This window comes from Somniosus microcephalus, chromosome 23, assembly GCF_052327205.1.
Source record: "Somniosus microcephalus isolate GS21.2 chromosome 23, FLI_Smic_1.0, whole genome shotgun sequence".
Lineage (NCBI taxonomy): Eukaryota > Metazoa > Chordata > Chondrichthyes > Squaliformes > Somniosidae > Somniosus > Somniosus microcephalus.
This window is the reverse complement of record NC_141009.1, coordinates 71426425-71450517: the sequence shown is the minus strand read 5'-3', so window position 1 is coordinate 71450517 and position 24093 is coordinate 71426425. Positions and strand designations below refer to the sequence as shown.

Here is a 24093-nt window from a genome sequence, read left to right as displayed (position 1 = left end):
GGCACCTTCTCCATCCAGGCCTGTGTCAATGCCTACTGCTGTGGAAGCCAGCGATGACCGCCGGTATCCTGTCAGAGAGCGGCGGCCTCCAAGACGCTTGGATTTGTAGGCTTAGTGACTTACCCACAAGACTGGGGCAGAATAAACCCCAGGGTAAAGTCAGGGTTTGAGGCAGTCTACCTCTACCCTAGGTTTGTTGAGTGCATTGAAAGTAACTTACCTGTTGAGGAATAATGTGGACCTTTCATTTAAGAGGGGAGGAATATGTTATGTATTGTGTGTTCTCCTCCCACCTGCGGTGGCACTGTCACAGCAGAGAAATGGTTGGGTTGTTCTCTTGGTTAAGTTTAGCTCTCTTTGTTCGGTACTCTCCAGAACTTTCCTTTCCTTTCAAATAAAGCACCTCATGTTTGAATCTCTGGGTTCTGAGTTCTAATTGTGTCTAGGTAGAAAGGTACCGACACAACACTTTATATCTAACCCGTGCTGTACCTACCCTGGGAGTGTTTGATGGGACAGTGTAGAGGGAGCTTTACTCTGTATCTAACCCGTGCTGTACCTGCCCTGGGAGTGTTTGCTGGGACAGTGTAGAGGGAGCTTTACTCTGTATCTAACCCGTGCTGTACCTGCCCTGGGAGTGTTTGCTGGGACAGTGTAGAGGGAGCTTTACTCTGTATCTAACCCGTGCTGTACCTGCCCTGGGAGTGTTTGATGCACAGTGTAGAGGCAGCTTTACTCTGTATCTAACCCGTGCTGTACCTGCCCTGGGACTATTTGATGGGACAGTGTAGAGGGAGCTTTACTCTGTATCTAACCCGTGCTGTTCCTGCCCTGGGAGTGTTTGATGGGACAGTATAGAGGGAGCTTTACTCTGTATCTAACCCGTGCTGTCCCTGCCCGGGGAGTGTCTGATGGGACAGTGTAGAGGGAGCTTTACTGTGTATCTAACCCGTGCTGTACCTGCCCGGGGAGTGTTTGATGGGACAGTGTAGAGGGAGCTTTACTCTGTATCTAACCCATGCTGTACCTGCCCTGGGAGTGTTTGATGGGACAGTGTAGAGGGAGCTTTACTCTGTATCTAACCCGTGCTGTTCCTGCCCTGGGAGTGTTTGATGGGACAGTGTAGAGGGAGCTTTACTCTGTATCTAACCCGTGCTGTCCCTGCCCGGGGAGTGTCTGATGGGACAGTGTAGAGGGAGCTTTACTGTGTATCTAACCCGTGCTGTACCTGCCCGGGGAGTGTTTGATGGGACAGTGTAGAGGGAGCTTTACTCTGTATCTAACCCATGCTGTACCTGCCCTGGGAGTGTTTGATGGGACAGTGTAGAGGGAGCTTTACTCTGTATCTAACTCGTGCTGTACCTGCCCTGGGAGTGTTTGATGGGACAGTGTAGAGGGAGCTTTACTCTGTATCTAACCCGTGCTTTACCTGCCCTAGGAGTGTTTGATGGGACAGTGTAGAGGGAGCTTTACTCTGTATCTAACCCGTGCTGTACCTGCCCTGGGAGTGTTGGATGGGACAGTGTAGAGGGAGCTTTACTCTGTATCTAACCCGTGCTGTACCTGCCCTGGGAGTGTTTGATGGGACAGTGTAGAGGGAGCTTTACTCTGTATCTAACCCGTGCTGTACCTGCCCTGGGAGTGTTTGATGCACAGTGTAGAGGGAGCTTTACTCTGTATCTAACCCGTGCTGTACCTGCCCTGGGAGTGTTGGATGGGACAGTGTAGAGGGAGCTTTACTCTGTATCTAACCCGTGCTGTACCTGCCCTGGGAGTGTTTGATGGGACAGTGTAGAGGGAGCTTTACTCTGTATCTAATCCGTGCTGTACCTGCCCTGGGAGTGTTTGATGCACAGTGTAGAGGGAACTTTACTCCTTGCCTGCCCTGGGAGCCCTGATACTAACTCGGGGTGCCTGTATTGGAGAGGTACTATTCTCCTGCACTAACACCCTCACCGTGAGTATCTCAAACATCACAAAACAGTGCTGGTGGCGACTCAGTGGTAGAATATGTCTGCTTGTGTAACAACACTGCCGGCACCACAACTCCTGGTTTCGTACTTCACCAAGTGCTGTGTTCCTGAACGATGAGAAATGATGAGTTAATGAGTGAGCTCTGGTTCTGGGATGGACTGCAAACCGCCCTCACTCTGGAGGAAGGATTCTGGACACTGGCGCTTTTATAGATTTTATTGAAGAGAGAGACATGTTTATTGTACATGGAGTGTTGAGCTGGAGAATCGTTCAGTCCTGAAGCTCACTGCACCTCTGCTGCGACTGAAGGTAAAGGCTCCACAGTCACTGTCTCCTGAAGTGTGAAAGAGAACAGCAGCTTTAGTGTCATTAACCGGACCATGTTTCTATCTGTTGGTGAAAAGAATACCCAGACAGAGCCTGTGGGGATCCACTGGACCCCAGCCATCATCTGTACACTGGACAGAGCCTGTGTACAGTGTAATTACAGCCCCCCGCCCTCGAGCGCCCTATAATGGAGCAGCCCATTAATAGAATCATAGAATGTTACAGCACAGAAGGAGGCCATTCGGCCCATCGTGCCTGTGCCGGCCCTTTGAAAGAGCTCTCCAATTAGTCTCAGCCCCCTACTGGAGTGCAAGTTAGAGACACTGCGACACATGAAGGAGGGGCAGGAATTTCTGGCTGGTTTCCCCCCGAGTGCAGTCACACCTCAGAGGAGAGCACAGGTGTAGGAAGGGAAGAGTGTGATTGTCAATCAGCGGGGTAGGGGCAAACCAAGGGGAGATCAGGAGGAGGTCCCGCAGACACCAGTCCTGTCCAATAACAACTTGTATTTATATAGCGCCTCTAACGTAGTAAAACGCCCCAAGGCGCTGCACAGGAGTATTATAAGACAACAAATTTGACACCGATCCACATAAGGATAAATTAGGGCAGGTGACCAAAAGCTTGGTCAAAGAGGTAGGTTTTAAGGAGTGTCTTAAAGGAGGAAAGAGAGGCGGAGAGGTTTAGGCAGGGAATTCCAGAGCTTAGGGCCGAGGCAATAGAAGGCACGGCCACCAATGGTGGAGCGATTATAATCAGGGATAATCAAGAGGGCAGAATTAGAGGAGTGCAGATATCTCGGGGGTTGTGGGGCTGGAGGAGATTACAGAGATAGGGCGGGGCGAGGCCATGGAGGGATTTAAAACAAGGATGAGAATTTTGAAATCGAGGCGTTGCTTAACCGGGAGCCAATGTAGGTCAGCGAGCACGGGGGGTGATGGGTGAACGGGACTTGGTGCGAGTTAGGACACGGGCAGCTGAGTTTTGGATGACCTCAAGTTTATGTAGGGTGGAATGTGGGAGGCCGGCCAGGGGTGCGTTGGAATAGTCAAGTCTAGAGGTAACAAAGGCATGGATGAGGGTTTCAGCAGCGGATGAGCTGAGGCAAGGGCGGAGACAGGCAATGTTACGGAGGTGGAAATAGGCGGTCTTTGTTATGCTGCAGATATGTGGTCGGAAGCTCATTTCAGGGTCAAATATGACACCAAGGTTGCGAACAGGTACAATGTACTTGCTGCCCGTGAGGACAAGGAGAAAGCCCGCGGGGCGGACAGTCACAATACTGACCGAGGCACCGGGGAGCAAGAGGCTGTCCAAAGGGGGGAGGAGCAGAATAGAAATGTAGGAGAGATAGGGGCTTCAATAATTTGGGGGCTAGGCAGCATCCTCTGCAGCCACGATTGAGAGTCCAGAAGGTGTTGCCTACCTGGTGCCAGGATAAGGGATATCTCAAAACGACTAGAGTGGAACTTGGAAAGGGAGGGGGGAAGATCCAGTTGTTGTGGTCTATCTCCGGACCAATGACATAGAGAAGAACAGGGAGGAAGTCCTGCTGAGGGAGTATCAGGAGATAGCAGCGAAATTAAAAAGCAGGACCTCAAGGGGGATTATTACCAAGCCACGTGCAAATTGGCAAAGGAACAAACAGATCAGGAACACAAATGTGTGGCTAAAGGAATGGCGTGGGAAGGAGGGGTTGCAGTTTATGGGACACTGGCACCAGTACTGGGATGGGAAGAAGCTGTACTGCTGGGATGGGCTGCACCTGAACCGGGCTGGGACCAAGGTCCTAGTAGAAAGGATAAAGAGGGCTGTAGAAAGGAATTGAAACTAATAAAGGAAGGGGTGGGGGGCAGGGCTCAACAGAAACAATAGTAAAAATGATAGTATAAGATTAAAGAACGGGTTACGAGCAGAGTTCAGTCACAGTGATATAGGTGCTCCAGGTGAAGGGAACACTAAAATAATGAAGACAATAGCAAAATACTGCGGATGTTGGAAATCTGTGGATGCCTCGGCCTATTACACTGTTCCAACAAAGCTCAACATAAGCTCGAGCAACAGCACCTCATCTTTCGATTGGGCACTTTACAGCCTTCTGGGTTCAACATCAAGTTCAACAATTTCAGACAATAACCTCGGCCCCTATATTTTTTTCCCTTTTTTTCACACATGGCAGCTGTTGCTGATTCTGCCAGTGCCATTTACACTTCACCTAGAGTCATCTTTAGTTTCTTAACTTGTCCCATTACCATCTCCTTTTGCCTCGCACCATCCTCCCTTTTGTCATTTAATCCCTCCTGCCTTCCAGCCTATCACAGTCCCTCCCTTTGTCCTTTGCTCCCCCTCCTCCCTGTCCCTGCTCCTGCACTTGCTTAAAAATCTGTTACTTCTCCAACCTTTTCCAGTTCTGACGAAGGGTCCTCGACCCGAAACGTTGACTGTTTCTCTCTCCTCGATGCTGCCTGACCTGCTGAGAGTTTCCAGCATTTTCTGTGGTTATTTTAGTTACAGCAGGAGCGACAGATAAGAAACGTGTGAAGTTAAACAGTGCGGGAAAGATAGCATCAGGGCGGAAGGACAGGTTAGCTCTCGCGCCCAAGTAAGAGTTTTATATACTGACATACGGAGTATAAGAAATAAATTGAGTGAATTAGAGGCCCAAATACAGCTTAGGGAGTTTGACATGGTGGCCTTTACTGAGACATGGCTGCAAGCTGGTCATGATTGGGAGTTAAATATTCCAGGTTATCAGGTCTTTCGAAAAGATAGGGAAACTGGAAGAGGAGGAGGGGCAGCCTTAGTGATTAAAGACACTACTGTATTACAATATTAGTGAGAGAGGCTATAGGTAAGGGAAAGCAATCAGCCAAAGCTCTATGGTTAGAATTGAGGAATAAGAGAGGACTTAAAACTGTAATGGGCGTTGTCTACAGGCCTCCTGATAGCAGCAAGTGGCAGAATGTATTCATTCAGAGATTAGCCAGGCTTGTAGCAAAAGCAGAGTTTTAATGGGAGATTTTAATTTTCATATCGATTGGGAAGAGCAAAGTAGCTCAGGTCAGAAAGGTAGTGAATTTCTCGAGTGCATTCAAGAGAGTTTTGTGGGGTAATACGTTCTGGAACCAACACGAGGGCAGGCCATACTAGATTTAGTAATGAGCCAGACTTAGTTAATAATCTAAAGTAAGGGAACATTTATCGAGCAGTGATCATAATATGATCGAATTCAATGTTAGGTTTGAAAAGGAGAAACTTAGTTACTGAGATTGTCGGTTTTGGTGAGGCTAACTTTAATAGGATGAGACAGAGACCGACGACAGCAAACTGGTCAAAACGGTTCTCGGGTGAAACTACAGATGAACAGTGGGGGGTGTTCAAAAAATCATTTCGCTTAATACACGACCAGTATATACCCCTAAGGGGCAAGAGTTCTACTGACCCAATAAAACAGCCATGGTCAACACAAGGGGTGAGAAATAACATCAAACTAAAGGATAGAGCAGACAAAAGTGCAAAGACTAGTGTAGATCCAGGGGTTGGGAGAGATACAACGAACAGCAAAGGAAGACAAATAGTAAGAGCTGCAAAAAGGGAATACGAAAAAAACTTGCGAGTGGTATCAAGATTAATAAAAAAAGATTTTACAATTATATTAGGAGATAATGAGATGTGGGTAATATTGCAAATGAAAATAAGGAAATGACGGACTTGTTGAATAATTACTTTGTGTCGGTCTTCACAGTAGAGGAAGAGGGTAATATACCTTGGAGATGCACCTTCCCGTGCAAGCGCAGGAGATGTAACACCTGCCCCTATACCTCCCTCCCTGCCCACTGTCCAGGGCCCCAAACACCCCTTCCAGGTGAAACAGCGATTTACGTGTACTTCTTGCAATTTAATACTGTATTCGCTGCTTGCGATGTGGTCTCCTCTACATTGGGGAGACCAAACGCAGATTGGGCGACCGCTTTGCGGAACACCTCCGTTCAGTCCGTACGGGTGACCCTGAGCTTCCGGTCACCTGTCACTTTAATTCTCCGCTTCACTCCCACTCTGATCTCTCTGTCCTCGGCCTATTACACTGTTCCAATGAAGCTCAACGTAAGCTCGAGGAACAGCACCTCATCTTTCGATTGGGCACTTTACAGCCTTCCGGACTCAACATCGAGTTCAACAATTTCAGACTATAACCCCTGCCCCCATTTTTCAGGCTGTGTGACTTTGCCGCTCCCATTTGCAACATTTTATCTTTCCTGCCTCCGACCTTAACACAGAATGTTCCTTCAATTCCTTCCTCCCCCCCCACCCCCCTCTCCCCCCACCCCCCTCTCCCCCCACTCACCCCCCTCTCCCCCCACTCACCCCCCTCTCCCCCACCCCCCTCCCCCCCCACCCCCCTCTCCCCCCACTCCCCCCCCTCTCCCCCCACTCACCCCCCTCTCCCCCCACCCCCCTCTCCTCCCACCCCCCTCTACCCCACCCCCCTCTCCCCCCACCCCCCTCTCCTCCCACCCCCCTCTCCCCCCACCCCTCTCCCCCCCCACCCCCCTCTCCTCCCACCCCCCTCTCCCCCCACCCCCCTCTCCTCCCACCCCCCTCTCCCCCCACCCCCCTCTCCTCCCACCCCCCTCTCCTCCCACCCCCCTCTCCCCCCACCCCCCTCTCCCCTCCCACCCCCCTCTCCTCCCACCCCCCTCTCCCCCCACCCCTCTCCCCCCCCACCCCCCTCTCCTCCCACCCCCCTCTCCCCTCCCACCCCCCTCTCCCCCCACCCCCCTCTCCCCCCCCCCCCGGTCTCTGCGCCTGCTTAATATCTGTTACATCTCCAGCTGTTTCCAGTTCTGACGAAGGGTCCCAGACCTGAAACGTTAACTCTGTTTCTCTCTCCACGGATGCTGCCTGGCCTGCTGAGTGTTTCCAGCGTTTTCTGCTGTTATTTTAGGATAATATACCTGACATTTCAGGGAAAGTAATAATGAATCAAGGCCTGGAACTCACTAAAGTTAAAGTAAGCAAGAAAACAGTATTAGAAAAAATAATGGCACTGAAGACGGACCAATCCCCAGGACCCGATGGTTTCACCCCGGGTTTAAAGGAAGCAGGTGAGGAAATTGCGGATCTTTAGTCATAATCTCCCAAAGCTCTCGATTCAGGAATTATCCCTTTAGATTGGAAAATTGTAAATGTAACTTTAAGAAAAGAGAGAGGGAGAAACTGTTGTGTATGTAACCTGTTCCACCTTAAGAGATGTACTACTTTCTCAGGCTGCTGTAGACGTAATACCGGGGGTGAACACACCGGTATATAAGCACTGTGCAGTAATCTTGTATTCAGTATAGTCCCTACCTCCAACCAGTAAAGACCTGTTTTTATTGTTACTCATTAGTCTGTTTTAATTAACTAAATAATTCACAGACTTAACACTGGCGACGAGTCCGTTCGAACCCTGCGGCAGTTATTCCACGGCGGCTTCGTCCAAAGACAGGACGTTGAAGAGAGGTTTCAATCCTCAACACCCCACTCAAAACTGAAGGGCAGCAGAAATCCTGACAGCTTCCAGCGACTGGAAAGGACAGGCATTAGGACCCTGAAGCCTCCATAACCTCGTGGGTAAGCCAGAGCCCGGGAGGGAGCGAGCAAGAGCCGCGCGAGCGGGTGAGCCAGAGGCCTGGAGCCGCTTCAAGTGCGAGGCGCAGCGCGGGCCAGCGATCGGGACCAAAGATAAGGGCCGCACTCGGACTGAAAGGCGCGGCGGCTGCAGAAGCTCAAGGTGCGAGAGCCGCGGTGCACAGCGCGGGCTATCGATCGCGGCGAAGATAAGGGCCGCACTCGGGGGCTGAAGGGAGACGGCGTCGGGGGACGGGTGAAGACCGCCAAGCGCGGGAAAACCGCCATTTTGTGGGCGGAGGACGACGGCAAGAGCGGGAAGCCGCCATCTTTGATAACAAGTAAACAAAATAAAATCTGAGAAATTGCAAATCTACAATGCCTAAACACGGGAATATTAGCACCTTTGATAGTGACCTCGAAGATTGGGCCATATATGTTGAAAGAGTAAAAAATTATTGTAAGGCCAATAAAATTCGTGACCAAGATAAAGCTCTAACATTATTAAATTTAATGGGTGCGAAGACATATGGGCAATTGAAACACCTGTTATCACCAGATGAACCGGCGGATAAGACGTTCGATGAGATTGTTACTGCCCTGAAAGATCATCTAAACCCCACGCCGCTGATGCTAGCGGAACGATTTAAATTTTACGACAGAAGGCAGCTACAGCATGAAAGCAATGCTGAATATTTGCTGGAATTGCGTAAATTAGCGAAATATTGCCAGTTTGGAACGGGACTGACAGATGCACTACGAGACAAATTTGTGTGTGGTTTATTTAAACAGGATACACAAAAGCGACTGCTCGAGGAGAATGAGCTGACGCTTGAGAAGGCGGTCACTATGGCAGCAGCACACGAAGCCGCAGCGAGAGGCACGGCAGTAATGCAGCTACGGTCACCGGAGCTCAGTGCACACAAATTGGGTGTGAGTTCTGGCAAATGTTATCGTTGTGGAAAGACAACGCATGATCAGAACCAGTGTTGGTTTAAAAACCAAGAATGTAGAACTTGTGGTAGGCTTGGACATATAGCTAGAGTATGCAGGTCAGGGAAGAAGACCAGCAACAAGAAGTCACCGCAAGGAAAATACGCAAAGGTACACAAGGTGACCGAACAGGAGTCCGATTCAGACGCTAGCAGTAATGAACTGGCTAGCTTAAGCTGTAATGAACTGGCTAGCTTAAGAGCACTCAACGCTGGTAAGGGTGCAGACCTCCAGACAATTTGGGTCACTCTTCAGATAGAAGGAGTCCAAGTAAAACTGGAATTGGACACTGGATCGGCATTGACGGTCATAAATAAGAAAGATTACGGAAAGTTATTCCAACATATTCCCCTACAGGATACGGGGATTATATTGAAAACATACACGGGGCAAAGAGTGTACCCCATCGGGAAAATAGAGGTTGCAGTGGTCCACAAGGGCGAAGACAGTCAAATAATGGACTTATATGTGATATCTGAAGGAGGTCCTCCACTACTAGGACGGGAGTGGATTAGGAAAATGAATATGGACTGGCATTTCCTACAAACAATAACGAGTGAGAACTCAGTGAAGATAGTCGGCCCAGACTCTGGAACGGATGATGGTAAGCCCAACTCAGGTGCAAAAGACAAAGGCCTAGAAATTGAGTTTTGGCTTAGCCAGGGCTTTAGCGCCGGAAGTTAGTGCCGGCGCTAAGTCCCCCTGCGCGCGCCAAAAATTCAGCAGGGCCGCGCCCAAACGGCTGCCGGCGCTACTGAAGGGTCTTTGCGGCGGTAAATCGGCGCTAACTGCCGTTTCGCGCCGCAATTCCGGCGCTGCGGCACCCGATGCGGTGCGGCAGGCTCGGGAAGTGCAGGCCTCCTCCTTCCCTTAAGGAGGAGCTGCCTGCACCCGGCCGCGGCCCGCGAAAATCTTTTTAAAAATGAGCCCGGCACCTCGGACAAGTGCCGGGCTTGCTTCTGTTCTGGGGGGGGGGTGGGAAGTCCGGGGAGGGAGCTGCGGCCAGGCGGCCGGCGGGAAAGCGGCCGGCCGCCGCGGGGCCTTTAATGCGCCGGCGCAAAGACTTGTAAGACTCTGTTGCCAGAGTCTTAGTTGCGGCTGCCACGGGCGAGGCGGCCGCAACTGAATTTCGGCGCTGGGGCCCGTCGGCATGGCAACCGGGACGCTGCGCACACCGATGACGTCATCGGTGCCGGTGCAGCGCTACCGGTCTACCGCGGCGGAAGGGCCCCAGGCAATTTCGGTGCCGGCGCCAATTGCAGCGCTAGGCCCTCTAGCGCCGCAAAATCGGCGCTAAGGGCACTCAATTTCTAGGCCAAAGTTTCAGCACAGAATTCCACTGAGCAACAACAACATAGTTTAACTGTGGATTCTGAGTCTGGCAAGTCTACTGATGTGCCCATTTCTGAGGGACACCGGGCTCGAACTCAACTCCATTTCAAACTACAACAGCAATTAGAACAAATGCTTCGCCGTTTTGAGCAAGAGTTGAATGCAACGAAAGAGTTCTTTGATATAGAGTTGGAGAATCTGGAAAGTCAACAGAAGCAACTGATGGAGAAAATGGAGCAGGAGCACACCAACCATCTGCGCGAGGAGGCCGAACGAATCAAAGCTGATTCAGGTTCTGAAGGTGCGTGCCATAATCTGGTGTCAGAAGAGTTAACGGTCAGCCAACTCCTTCATATGCTGAGGGACAAGACTCTGAAATGGGAAAAACTTGAACACGAGCTGCGATCTTCAAAGGAAAAGGGTTCGGAGCTCTCAAAAGTCATTGAGATGGCTGATGTGACGACACAGACTGAAACGACTGCAACAGAGCAGCCATTGGATGCCAAAAGTACGCTGACTCACGTCAATGTAGAACAACAGACCGCTGAAACAGCTGCTCCGGTAGAGGGATTGCATAGTCCGATCAATCAATCTCCAAAGGAAGTTGAAGTATTAAAATCACAAATGAGGTCACTAGTAAACGACTTGCTGAAAGCCCAGAAAAAGCTGGATGCAGAGGTACACATGAAGAAGTCTCTTCAGGAAAGATGTCTGGATTTGGAACAAGAGCTGGCTAACGTCCAGCTGGGTATGGAGGAAATAGACGACCCTCTCACTGGTCTAGCTCAGGACGACACCGAATATTACCATGACCTGGTGGACGACACCGAATATTACGATGTCCTGTCCTGCCCAGCTTGTAACTTCGACTCCCAAAGTGCAGAAATCATGGAGGAGCACCAAAAGTCTACGGAACATCGGGAGAAGCTGGCTCTACGACGGAAACAGGAGGAAGAGAAGGAGGAACTGCGCATGCAGCTGGCAGCTGTGGCAGCTGACAATGGAGCCCAGAGAGTCTCCAAGAAGCAGAAAAGGAAAAGTAAAAACAGAAGATGACCCATCTGAACCATTATCACCTCTACCAGATCACACACGTGGTCCCTCCGAACGGAGCCAAATCAGTTCGGAAGTTCAAGCTGTTAAATCCATGAAAGGACTATTGAATGAGTAACGTGAACCGACTACACCACAGAGATTGAATCTGTGAACTGTTTTCCGCAGAGACTGAATCTGTGATATGTTACGTTAAACATGAAGTTATATATGTATATATGTTATTACGTTATGTTAAATGGGGGGGATGACTATAAAGCTAAGAAGGGAGGAGTGTTGTGTATGTAACCTGTTCCACCTTAAGAGAGCTTAAGCCTGTTCCACCTTAAGAGAGGTACTACTTTCTCAGGCTGCTGTAGGCGTAATACCGGGGGTGAACACACCGGTATATAAGCACTGTGCAGTAATCTTGTATTCAGTATAGTCCCTACCTCCAACCAGTAAAGACCTGTTTTTATTGTTACTCATTAGTCTGTTTTAATTAACTAAATAATTCACAGACTTAACAGAAACCAGGAAACATAGAAACATAGAAGATAGGAGCAGGAGTAGGCCATTCGGCCCCTCGAGCCTGCTCCACCATTCAATGCAATCATGGCTGATCATCCAAACTCAGTACCCTGTCCCTGCTTTCTCCCCATATCCCTTGATCCCCTTAGCCTTAAGAAATATATCCAACTCCTTCTTGAATATATTTAATGAATTGGCCTCTACTGCCTTCTGTGGTAGAGAATTCCACAGGTTCACCACTCTCTGGGTGAAGAAATTCCTCCTCATTTCTGTAACGTCCGTGTGTAACGTTCGTGTGTAATTGAGACACGGACTGCAGGAGTTGGTTATAACAGGTGTTTACTGAATGGAGACAAAACTGGAACTACTATACAAAGTTACTGCACAGGCTTATATACCGTGGTCACTACTGGTACTGCAGTATACAGCGGCTGCAGAATATAGTTCCTTCTTCAAAGTACATACACTACAATTCCTCCCCTTTTAGCTAAACAGTACATAATATTTGATTAATAATTAAATAACATATTTACAATTACAGTTGCTATATACATTAGCTGAAGTTAAGCAATTATAAATTCAGTCTTTGAGGAGGCTTCCTGATTCTGTCTGGATAACGCCTCTTTGGGGTATCAGGTTCTTCTGGCAAAGTTGATTCGGGATCAACGTCGTTGTTTGGTTCGTCTGCTTCCAATATCACCAATTCTGAGGTAGATGCAATTGGTACTTCGGTTTCATCACCAGGTGTATCGGATCGTGGTGTGGATTTGACATTTTCCCGTGACTCTAGAATCTGGTCAGCATGGCGTCTTACAATGCTCTCTCCAACGTCCACGGTATACATTAGAGGTCCTTGCTGTGTGCAGATCGTTCCTGGCTGCCATTTCTCTGTGCGGTAGTCCCGGGCCAAAACTGGTTGACCTATCTTAAAACTCCTGGTTGGCCTTTCATTCATATTCTGAAACTGCCTGTTCTCCACATCTCTTCTGATGTTCGGCTTAACCAAATCCAAGCGGCATCTTAGTCTTCGATTGAAGAACATCATGGCTGGAGTTTGGTTGGTAACCGCATGTGTCGCATTCTGGTAGGCAAACAAGAAGTTATCCACCTTGTGTTGTAGGGGTATGTCTTCATTACACATTGCCTTGATAGCCTTCTTGAATGTTTGAACGAACCTCTCAGCCAATCCATTGGTGGCTGGATGATATGGGGCGGATGTGTAATGCTTAACACCATTGTTCTTTAAGAACCTCCGGAACTCTTCAGACACAAACTGTGGTCCATTGTCGGAGCAAATCTGTTCAGGCAGCCCATTTCTGGCGAATATGGTTCATAAGACTGTGATGGTTTTTTCTGTGGCGGTTGAGGACATTTTTATTACCTCTGGCCACTTTGAATGTGCATCCACCGCAATTAAAAACATTGAGTCCATAAATGGACTAGCAAAATCAATGTGTACCCTTTGCCATGGAGATGAGGGCCACTCCCATGGATGTAGAGGGGCTTGTGGTGGGGCGTTTTGGACCTTCTGGCATCCTGTACAGCTCTTGGTCATCTCTTCGATTTCTCTATCGATTCCCGGCCACCACACAAACGCTCTGGCTAAGTTCTTCATTTTTACCCCTCCCAGATGACCCTCATGGAGCTCATTGAGCACTCTATCCTTCAATTGGGTGGAATTACTACTCTGGATCCACACATCAAGGTTCCTCGGCACACTGAAAGCTGTTCTCTTCTCGGCGAGAATGCTGGCAACAGTGGTTCGCCATGTGCTGGCCATCCCTTCACCGTTAAATCATAGACCCTGGAGAGTGTCGGGTCATTTCGTGTTTCCTTTTCTATGTTTGCATTCGTCACAGGTAGACATTCGACTATGGTCGAGTGGAATATCTCCACAGGATCCACTGCAGGTGCTTCTTCCACCGTCGGCAACGGTAGGCGCGACAATCCATCAGCATTCCCATGCTGTTTAGTTCCTTTGTACTCAATGTCATATTGGTGTGCCCCTAGGAAAAGGGACCACCTCTCTAGCCATTGTGCTGTCATTATCAGGACGCCCTTCTTAGGGTTGAAAATGGAGACAAGAGGTTGATTTCTGTCCGTGCAGGTAGTGATTGAACTTCTTCACCCCCCACACCAGGTTGAGGGCCTCTCTGTCAATCTGGGCGTAGTTACGCTCGGCTGCAGTTAACGAGCGTGACGCAAAAGCTATCGGCCTCTCTGAACCATCAAGGGATTTATGTGACAGTACCGCTCCAACGCCGTAGGGAGACGCATCACACGCCAGTCTTATCGGTAGTGATGGGTTGTAGTGAGCCAATACTTCTCTTGAAGTGATCACGCCTTTACACTTCTGAAAGGCCCGCTTACATTCATTGCTCCATTTCCATGCTACTCCAGTTTGTAGCAGGGCGTTCAGTGGGTGCAGAATTGTGGACAAATTCGGCAAAAACTTATGGTAGTAATTCACCAATCCGAGGAATGACCTCAGTTGCGACACATTTTCAGGCGCTGGGGCCTTAACTACCGCTTCAATTTTGTCAGGGGACTTATGTAACCCCTCTTCATCAATCACGTGGCCACAATACGATATTTGTTTCTTAAAAAACTCGCACTTGGGGCTATTGGCTCGTAGCCCATGTTCTCTTAGTCTAGTGAGCGCCTGCTCTAGGTTGGCAAGGTGTTCACTGTCATTTTCACCTGTCACTAGGATGTCGTCCAAGTAACACTGAGTCCCCGGAATCCCTTGCAGGATTTACTCCATCGCTCTTTGCCATATAGCCGGAGCTGATGCAACTCCGAATACCAGTCGATTATACTGGTAAAGACCTTTGTGAGTGTTTATCGTGAGATATTTCCCAGAGGATTCTTCAACCTCCATCTGCAAATATGCTTGCGCTAGGTCAATTTTTGTCAAACGTTTCCCTCCAGATAGTGAGGCAAAAATATCTTCTATCCTCGGAAGAGGATACTGTACTGTGTGAAGGACTGGGTTCACAGTCACCTTGAAGTCCCCACAGATGCGAACCTTCCTTGGCTCCTCAGACTTATTGTTTAACGTTTTCTTCATGACAGGAACGATGGGTGTCGCCCACTCGCTCCAGTCTACCCTAGTTAGCACGCCTGCATTCTCCAGATTCTCCAGCTCTGCCTCGACGGCTGGGCGAATTGCATACGGTACCGGTCTTGCTTTGAAAAACTTGGGAATTGCATTCTCTTCTATTTTTATCGAGGCGGTTACGCCTTTAAGAGTTCCCAGTTCTTGTTGAAATACCTCTTTAGCGTTAGCCAAGATTTTTGACAATCGTCCAGGTGTGACATCGTCATCCTTTTTACCAGCCACCGTCAGTGCCTGAATGGAGTGCCAGTCTAAACTTATCTTTCTGATCCATTCACGTCCCAATAACGGTGGTCCACCATCTTGCAGTATGTACAGATACAATTTCTGTATTTCCTTGCCGTTGTATTCGACAGGCACCCTTATTTTCCCTCTGGGGTATACTTTCTGCCCCGTATATGTCTTCAAGACAATGGATGTGTCTTTCAAGGGTATGTGTGAGAATAACCGCTCGTAGTCTCGTCGATTCATGACGGTCAGGGCTGATCCTGTATCCAATTCCATTTTGACTTGGGACCCTGCTATCGTGAGGGTGACCCAAATGGTTCGGTGATCCTCTTTTGTGATTACGTTGTGTAGTTTGAGACAGCTTAGTCTCTTGTTCCCGGATTCACTATCGCTCTTCTGGTCTTCGGAACTACTGTCCGTCATCTTTTGTACTTTCCTGTACTTTTCCTTAGTAGTCTTTTTGTTGTCGTTAGTCTTCTTCCCGGACCTGCAAACTCATGCAATGTGTCCCATCTTTCCGCATTGCCTGCATGTTTTGTCCTTGGACCAGCAGTCCTTCTGGTCATGGGTTGTTCTGCCGCAGCAATAACATTTTTCAAATCCCCGTGTCATTTCATGGGTGCCGTATTCCTGTGGCTTTTGCTGTATTTCCGCAGCTCCCCTTGCTGCTGCTTCGTACGATACTGCCACGCTGAAAGCCTTATCTAGCGTCAGCTCTTTCTCTGAGATTAACCTCTTCTGGGTTCCTTCACTCAGGAGTCCACAGACAAATTTGTCCCGTAGGGTATCTGCCAGTCCTGCTCCGAACTGGCAGTGCTTTGATAGCTTGCGTAGTTCCGTAAGGTAATCAGCATTGCTCTCATCTTTATGCTGATCAGCAGCGGTGTAGGATTTAGGTGTTCCTGTAGGATATCAACAATTTCGTTAAAACTCTTCACCATCGGTTTGACTGGAGTGATCAGGTTCCGCAATAGACCATACGTTCTTGCGCCCATTAAGTTTAGCAGTACCGATGCCTTTTTCTCATCGGCTACTTCATTTGCCTTGCAATATACTTCGACTCTTTCCACATACGTGGTCCAGTCTTCTATTGCATTATCGAAGGCAGTGATATTGCCAGTCTTCGGCATCTTGGAGAGCTAAGATGGCGCCTCCCACGCTTTGCCTTCTTCCCCGATTGAACAAAATGGCGCCTCCCGCGCTTTGCCATCTTCCCCGCTGGATTAAGATGGCGCCTCCCGCGCTTTCTGTCTTTTCCGCTGCTGCTAGTGCTGTTGCTGGTGTTTTTATGCCTTGATGGCGACGCCCTATGGTCTTCGTGCACTTCCCCCCCGCGCTGCTGCCAACGCCGCTCTCCGCGGTCCCCGTGGCAAACTGCAGCTCCTTGCGGCTTTCTGCGCTTCTAATTTCTTTTATTTTAATTACTGTTCCCGTCGTCAGAGCAGACCCTATGGGACACTTTCCTCTCTCTTCTCGGGTCTGTACGCTGCCCGGCTTCGTAGCACCGGCCGCGCCCTGTGTGCTCCATCCTCTTTCTCTCTCTCCTCTTCCCGACAACGCTGCTCGGCCCCGTTGAAAAGCCACCTGATCGAGCTCTAGCCCGCCGCAGCCCAGGAAGGATCAATGTACTACCTGCCACCAGCCCGATTAGCTGGAACACCATAGACTGGATAACCAAGCCCAGCTCTCGACAGCCTCTCCTGCAAATCTTTGAATTCGATGAATCAGAGGGCTGTTGCCCACGGTCGACGCCTGTTTCGTCTGTTTGTTTTTTTTTTCTTTTTGGATTTCTTCCTTCTGGCCTCGACCTCTAATAACTTCGCTTCAGGGATGGATTCCCGTGAGGTGGTGCAGAACTGTAGGTAAGTTCGGATCTGTTCGTCGCCAGTGTAACGTCCGTGTGTAATTGAGACACGGACTGCAGGAGTTGGTTATAACAGGTGTTTACTGAATGGAGACAAAACTGGAACTACTATACAAAGTTACTGCACAGGCTTATATACCGGGGTGGTCACTACTGCTACTGCAGTATACAGGGGCTGCAGAATATAGTTCCTTCTTCAAAGTACATACACTACAATTTCTGTCCTAAAAGGCTTACTCCTTATCCTTAGACTGTGACCCCTGGTTCTGGACTCCCCGACCATTGGGAACATCCTCCCTGCATCTAGTCTGTCCAGTCCTGCCAGAATTTTATAAGTTTCAATGAGATCCCCTCTCATTCTTCTAAACTCCAGCGAGTATAAGCCCAATCGTCCCAATCTCTCCTCATACGTCATTCCTGCCATCCCAGGTATCAGTCTGGTGAATCTTCGCTGAACTCCCTCCATGGCAAGAACATCCTTCCTCAGATAAGGCGACCAAAACTGCACACAATTATAGACCTGTTATTCTAACATCTGTTGTGGAAAGTTATTGGAATCTATAATTAAGAACAGCATGAACAAGCGCTTAGAGCAATCTGAGCTGATCAGCGAGAGCCAACAGGGATTGTAAAGGGTAGGTCATGTCTAATGAACCGAACTGAATTTTTTGAGGAAGTAACTAAAGTAGTGGACAGGGGAATATCTATGGATGTAGTTTATATGGACTTCCAGAAGGCATTCGATAAGGTTCATTACCTCTGGGATCCCCCAAGGATCTATCCTCGGCCCCCCTCCTATTTCTCATCTACACGCTGCCCCTCGGCGACATCATCCGAAAACACAGCCTCAGTTTCCACATGTGCGCAGACAGCACTCAGCTCTATCTCACCACCACCTCTCGACCCCTCCACTGTCTCTGATTTGTCAGACTGCTGTCCGACATCCAGGACTGGATGAGCAGAAATTTTCACCAACTAAATATAGGGAAGACCGAAGCCATTGTCTTTGTTCCCCGGCTCAAACTCCTTTCCCCAGCCATCGATTCCATCTCTCTCCCTGGTAACTGTCTGAGGCTGAACCAGACTGTTCACAACCTTGGTGGCATATTTGACCCCGAGATGAGCTTCTGATCACATATCCGCGCCATCACTAAGACCCCCTATTTCCACCTCCATAACATCGTCCAACTCCTCCCTGCCTCAGTTTATCTGCTGCTGAAACCCTCAACCATGCCTTTGTTACTTCTAGACTCTCCGGGCCGGCCTCCCACATTCCACTCTCCATAAACTTGAGCTCACCAAAACTCGGCTGCCCATGTCCTAACTCGCACCAAGTCCCATTCGCCCATCACCCCTGTGCTCACTGACCTACATTGGCTCCTGGTCTGGCAATGTCTCAATTTTAAAATTCTCAACCTTGTTTTCAAATCCCTCCATGGCCTCGGCCCTCCCTATCTCTGTTATCTCCTGGAGCCCTACAACCCCCCCGAGATCTCTGCGCTCCTCCAATTCTGGCCTTTTGCACATCCCCAATTTCAATCGCTCCACCATTGGCGGCCGTGCCTTCAGCTGCCTGGGCCCTAAGCTCTGGAATTCCCTCCTTAAACCTCTCCGCCTCTCTCTCCTCCTTTAAGACGCTCCTTAAAACCTGCCTCCTTGACCCAGCTTTGGGTCACCTGCCCTAATGTCTCCTGATGTGGATCGGTGTCAAATAGTCTTTGATAACGAACCTGTGAAGCGCCTGGGGACGTTTCACTACATTGAAGGTGCTATATAAATACAAGTTGTTGTTGTTCATTATTGTTGGTTCCACATGAGAGACTGTTAGCTAAAATTAAAGCCCATGGAATTGAAGGCAAATTATTGACCTGGTTAGGAGATTGGTTAGGCGGTAGAAGACAGAGAGTCGGGATAATGTACTCGAATTGGAAGGAGGTGACTAGTGGTGTCCCACGAGGATCTGTGCTGGGGCCTCAACTATTCACGATATTTATTAATGACTTCGATAACACAATACAGAGTCGGATATCCAAGTTTGCCGATGACACAAAGATTAGTGGCATAGTAAGTAGTGCAGGCGGGAGCATAAAATTACAAAGAGACATTGATCGATGAAATGAGCGGGCAAAACTGTGGCAGATGGATTTCAACGCAGGGAAGTGTGAGCTCATCCATTCGGCACCATAAAAGGATAGTTCCGAGTGTTTTTTAAATGTTGAAAAGCTAGGCACTGTGACGGTCCAAAGAGATTGAGGGGTCCATGTACACAGATCACTAAATGTAGTTATCAGGTACAAAGAATAATCAAAAGGCTAATGGAATGTTAGCCTTTATAACTGGAGGGCTGGAATATAAAGGGTAGAAGTTCTGCTACAGCTGTACAAACCCTGGTTAGACCACACCTGGAGCACTGGGTACAGTTCTGGGCACCACACCTTAGGAAGGATATATTGGTTTTGGAAGGAGCGCAGCGCGGATTCACCGAAATGTTACCAGGGCTCCAAGGGTTAGATTAGGAGGAGAGATTACATAAACTGAGCTGTATCCCTGGAATATAGAGAGTTAAGGGGTGATCTGATTGCGGTGTTTAGGATTTTGTAAGGAATTGCTAGGGTAGATGGAGAGAAACCTTTTCCACCGGAGGGGGAGTCTCGGACAAGGGGACATATCCTTAAAATCAGAGCCCAGCTGTAAAGTCTGTGGGTTATATGGTGAATTAATACACAGACTACAAGAGTAACTTTAACAGGACTTTACTATTCGAAGGTCAGGGCGAATCTGCCCAATAAATCCTTACACAGCACTTATATACCGGTGTGGTCACTCCCGGTATTACAGTATACAGCAGCCAAGATAAAGTAGTGCAACACCTAAAATAGTTCTCTTAAAGGTGGACGGTTACATACAATAGTTCTCTTAAAGGTAGAACGGTTACATACACTACAATCCTCCCTTTTTAGCTTACAACATACTTATTCCCCATTAAACATAACATATATCCAACTTCATGTAAAAACAGTTCACAGATGCAGTCTCTGCGGAAACAGTTCACAGATTCAGTCTCTGCGGGAAACAGTTCACAGATTCAGTCTCTGCGGAAAACAGTTCACAGATTCAGTCTCGGTGTAGTCGGTTCACGTTGCTGGAGTGACTCATCCAATAGTCCTTCACTGGACTTAACAGCTTGAACTTCCGTCACTTCTGAACCAGCATTGTTGACTTTTAAAAGCTTGAGTACCTTGGGAAGTTTTTCTACTTCCAAACTGATTTGGCTCTGTACGGAGAGACCACGTGCGTGACCTGGTAGAGGTGATAATGGTTCAGATGGTCATCATCTTCTGCTTCGTCTTTTCCTTTTCTGTTTCTTGGAGACTCTCTGGGCTCCACTGTCAGCTGCCAGCTGCATGCACCGTTCCTCCTTCTCGTCATCCTTTTTCCGTAGTAGCGCCACCATCTCCCGATGTTCCTTAGACTTTAGGTGATTCTTCATGGTTTCTGCACTTTGGGAGTTTTCATCACAAGCTGGGCAGAGCAGGTCATCGTAATATTCGGTGTCGTCCAACAGGTCATGGTAATATTCGGTGTCGTCCTGAGCTAGGCCAGCGAGAGGGTCTTCTATTTCCTCCATACCCAGCTGGACGTTAGCCAGCTTTTGTTCCAAATCCAGACATCTTTCCTGAAGAGACTTCTTCATGCGTTCAGTTTCATCCAGCTTTTTCTGGGCTTCCTGCAAGTCTTTTACTAATGACCTCATTCGTGATTTCAATACTTCAACTTCATTGGGAGATTGATTGATTGTATTATTCAATCCCTCTACTGGAGCAGCTGTTTCAGCATTCTGTTGTTCAACATTGACGTGAATCAGCGTACTTTTGGCATCCAAGGTTTGCTCTGCTGCAATCTTCTCAGTCTGTGTTGCAACCTCAGCTATTCCAATAACTTTTGGGAGCTCCAAACCCCTCTCCTTTGAAGATTTAGACTCATGTCCAAATTGTTCCCATTTCAGAGTCTTGTCCCTCAGCATATGAAGGAGTTGGCTGACCGTTGACTCTTCTGACCTCATCCGTTTCCCAGTAGCTGCAGGGCTGTTTATAACCTTGCCCTGGGGCTCCTTTGCTGTTTCTACTTCGCCATCATCCGCAGCCTCCACCATTCGAATTTCCACAAATGAATCGTCCGGTGATGCTGCACCCAACTTCAGTAGGAGCTCGGAATTCATGGCGACCAACTCAGCCTTTTCTGCCTGCAATCTGCTAACAAGCGCCTTCAGTTGCTGAACATCTTGCTCCACCAGATTAGAGCACGCACCTTCAGAAACCGAATCAGCTTTGATTCGTTTGGCCTCCTTGCGCAGACGGTTTGTGTGCTCCTGCTCCCTTTTCTCCCTCAGCTGTTTCTGTTGTCTTTCCAGATTCTCCCACTCTGTGTCAAAGAACGTTTTCATTGCTTTTATCTCTTGCTCGAGACGGCAACTCAATTGTTCTAATTGCTGTTGTAATTTGAAATGGAGTTGAGTTCGAGCCCGGTGTTCCTCAGACTTGTGCATGTCTGTAAACTGGACAGACTCAGAATTCTCTGCCAAACTATGTTGTTGTTGTTCAGTGGAATTCTGTTCTGAAACTTTGTTCTCCTTTGAAGCATTAGTATTTATGCACCCCTTCGTTTTTCCAACCTTAGTCAGCAAGTCCATTTTAGACTTGTCTTTCGCACCTGGGCTGGTCTTGTCGTCATCCGTTTCAGAGTCTGAGCTGATTGTCTTCACCGAGTTCTCACTCGTTATTGCTTTTAGGTAGTGCCAATCCATGTTTATTTCCCTGATCCACTCCCGTCCCAGAAGTGGTGGACCTCCCTCAGGTAGTACATATAAGTCCATTCCTTGGTGTTCTTTGCCCCGTCTCTCACCTTGACTTGTATCTTTCCCATGGGGTATACTTTATGCCCCGTGTATGTCTGCAACACGATCTTGGTATCTCTCAAGGGTATATGTGAGAATAGCCGGTTGTAATCCCTTCGATTTATGACTGATAGGGCTGATCCTGTGTCCAATTCCATTTTCACTTGGACTCCGGCTACTTTTAGTGTGACCCAGATAGTTTGTAGGTCAGCTTCCTTACTCACATTGTAAATTCTCAGACTACCCAGTTCCTGGCCGTTCGGGTCTGAATCCGAATTCTGTTCATCTGAACTCTTCTCAGCCACCTTGTGTACCTTGCTGTACTTTTCCTGCGGTGACTTTTTTCTGTTGTTGGTCTTCTTTCCTGACCGGCATACTTTAACTATGTGACCAAGCTTGCCACATTTTCTACATTCCTGGTTTTTAAACCAGCATTGGTTCTGGTCGTGTGTTGTCTTCCCACAACGATAACATTTTGTTGTACCCGAAGTCATTTGATCCACGCTGAGTACCGCTGCCTTCAGCTACATTTCGCAGTGCCTCTCGCGGCTGCTTCGTGTGATGCTGCAATAAGGACAGCCTTGTCAAGTGTAAGGTCGTTCTCTTCGAGCAGTCGCTTTTGTGTTCCTTCCTTCGACAACCCGCACACGAACTTGTCTCTCAATGCCTCTGTCAGATTTTCCCCAAACTGGCAGTATTTCGCTAGTCTACGCAGTTCGACCAAGTATTCCGCGTTGCTTTCCTCTTTCCGTTGCGTTCTCGCATAAAATTTGAATCGTTCCGCCAACATCAGCGGTGTGGGGTTCAAATGATCCTTCAGGACAGCAACAATATCAGCGAAAGTCTGATCCGCCGGTTTAGCTGGTGATAGAAGATGCTTCAATAGCCCGTATGTCTTCGCCCCCATTGCGTTTAATAAGGTGAGAGCTTTATCATCATCTGCTATTTTATTGGCCTCACAATATATCTCGATGCGTTCTACGTACGTGGCCCAATCTTCCACCCCGGAATCGAAGTTGTTGATGTTACCATGCTTAGGCATCTTCACTATCTTTTTGAGAAACCACAACGAATTTGTTCGTTACTTTTTTTTTTCCAAAAATGGCGGTTTCCCGCGCTTGTCTTCTTCCCCGCCCACTTTCAAAATGGCGGTTTCCCGCTTCTGTCTTCTTCCCCGCCTACTGGCGGCTTCCCGCGTTTCTTCCCCTGGCGGGAGGGGTAAGCTTTCCTTCGGGCGACGACTGCTGGCTTTTGGAGTTCGCAGCCTGCGCGCCGGCTTCAGTGCGTTCCTTGTTCCCTTTTCTCGGCCGGCAACCGGCGCTGGGGACAACCCGTTGGCAGCGAACAGTTCCAGCCGCTGGGCGGAATCTCGCTCGGTCTCCCTCGCTCGGTCCCGTTCCCTCTTCACTCGGGCTCTGTCTCTCCCTCAGCGGCTTCCAATCGCGCCTCCCAGCCCTCTCGCAGTCTGGTCCTTTCCTCCCCCGGCTGCGGCTGAGTTCTCCGCGGTTTTATTTATTTTTATATCTTCCCGCGCCTTACGATCCCGGTCGCAGCGCCTCGTGGCCTCGGTAGCTGCCCGACCTTTTTCGCCGGTCGCGGTCTAGCTGTCTCACGACGCTGTTGCGTCTCCCAGCCCGCTTGTAGCCCGGTCTCTCACACCGGCTGCGTTCCCGCTTGTAGCCCGGTCTCTCACACCGGCTACGTTCCCGCTTGTACCGCGGCTTCCGTGCCCTACGCTGCCCCAGTCTCAGCGCCTCTGGGCCCGACTTCTGTCCGGCTCCTTTCCCCCGACCGTGGTCGAGTTCACCGCCCTTATCCTCCATTTCTTTTTATTTTCCCCCTACTCACAGTCAACGTGGCCAACTTGCTTCTCTTGGCTGATCGGCTCACTCACCGCCGTGGCAGAAGGGACAATAACAGCCTGTTGCTGATGGAAGGCTTCGTGTCTGAATCCTTCCTTCTTCCTTGCTCTGCAGACTCGAGTCTTCTCTCAGCAGAACGACGAGGGCGGGTGCCTCTTCTCGACGCTCGTTAACTGCTTCGGATGTATCGCTGCCGCAGGGTAAGATCGAACCCGTCGCCACTGTAAAGTCTGTGGGTTATCTGGTGAATTAATACACAGACTACAAGAGTAACTTTAACAGGACTTTACTATTCGAAGGTCAGGGCGAATCTGCCCAATAAATCCTT

The 24093-nt window shown here is 48.9% G+C and overlaps 1 protein-coding gene across 1 annotated transcript in view; it reads right to left on the bottom strand.

Annotated features, from left to right (window-relative positions):
- Nucleotides 1–2175: 2175 nt before the first annotated feature.
- Nucleotides 2176–24093, bottom strand: part of mamdc4 (MAM domain containing 4) — a 365757-nt gene continuing 343839 nt past the window's right edge. Inside the window, exon 14 of the mRNA XM_085965967.1 lies at nucleotides 2176–2308. Coding sequence (XP_085822093.1) covers nucleotides 2258–2308 — 51 coding nt within the window. The 3' untranslated portion in view covers nucleotides 2176–2257. The remainder of the gene's footprint in view (nucleotides 2309–24093) is intronic.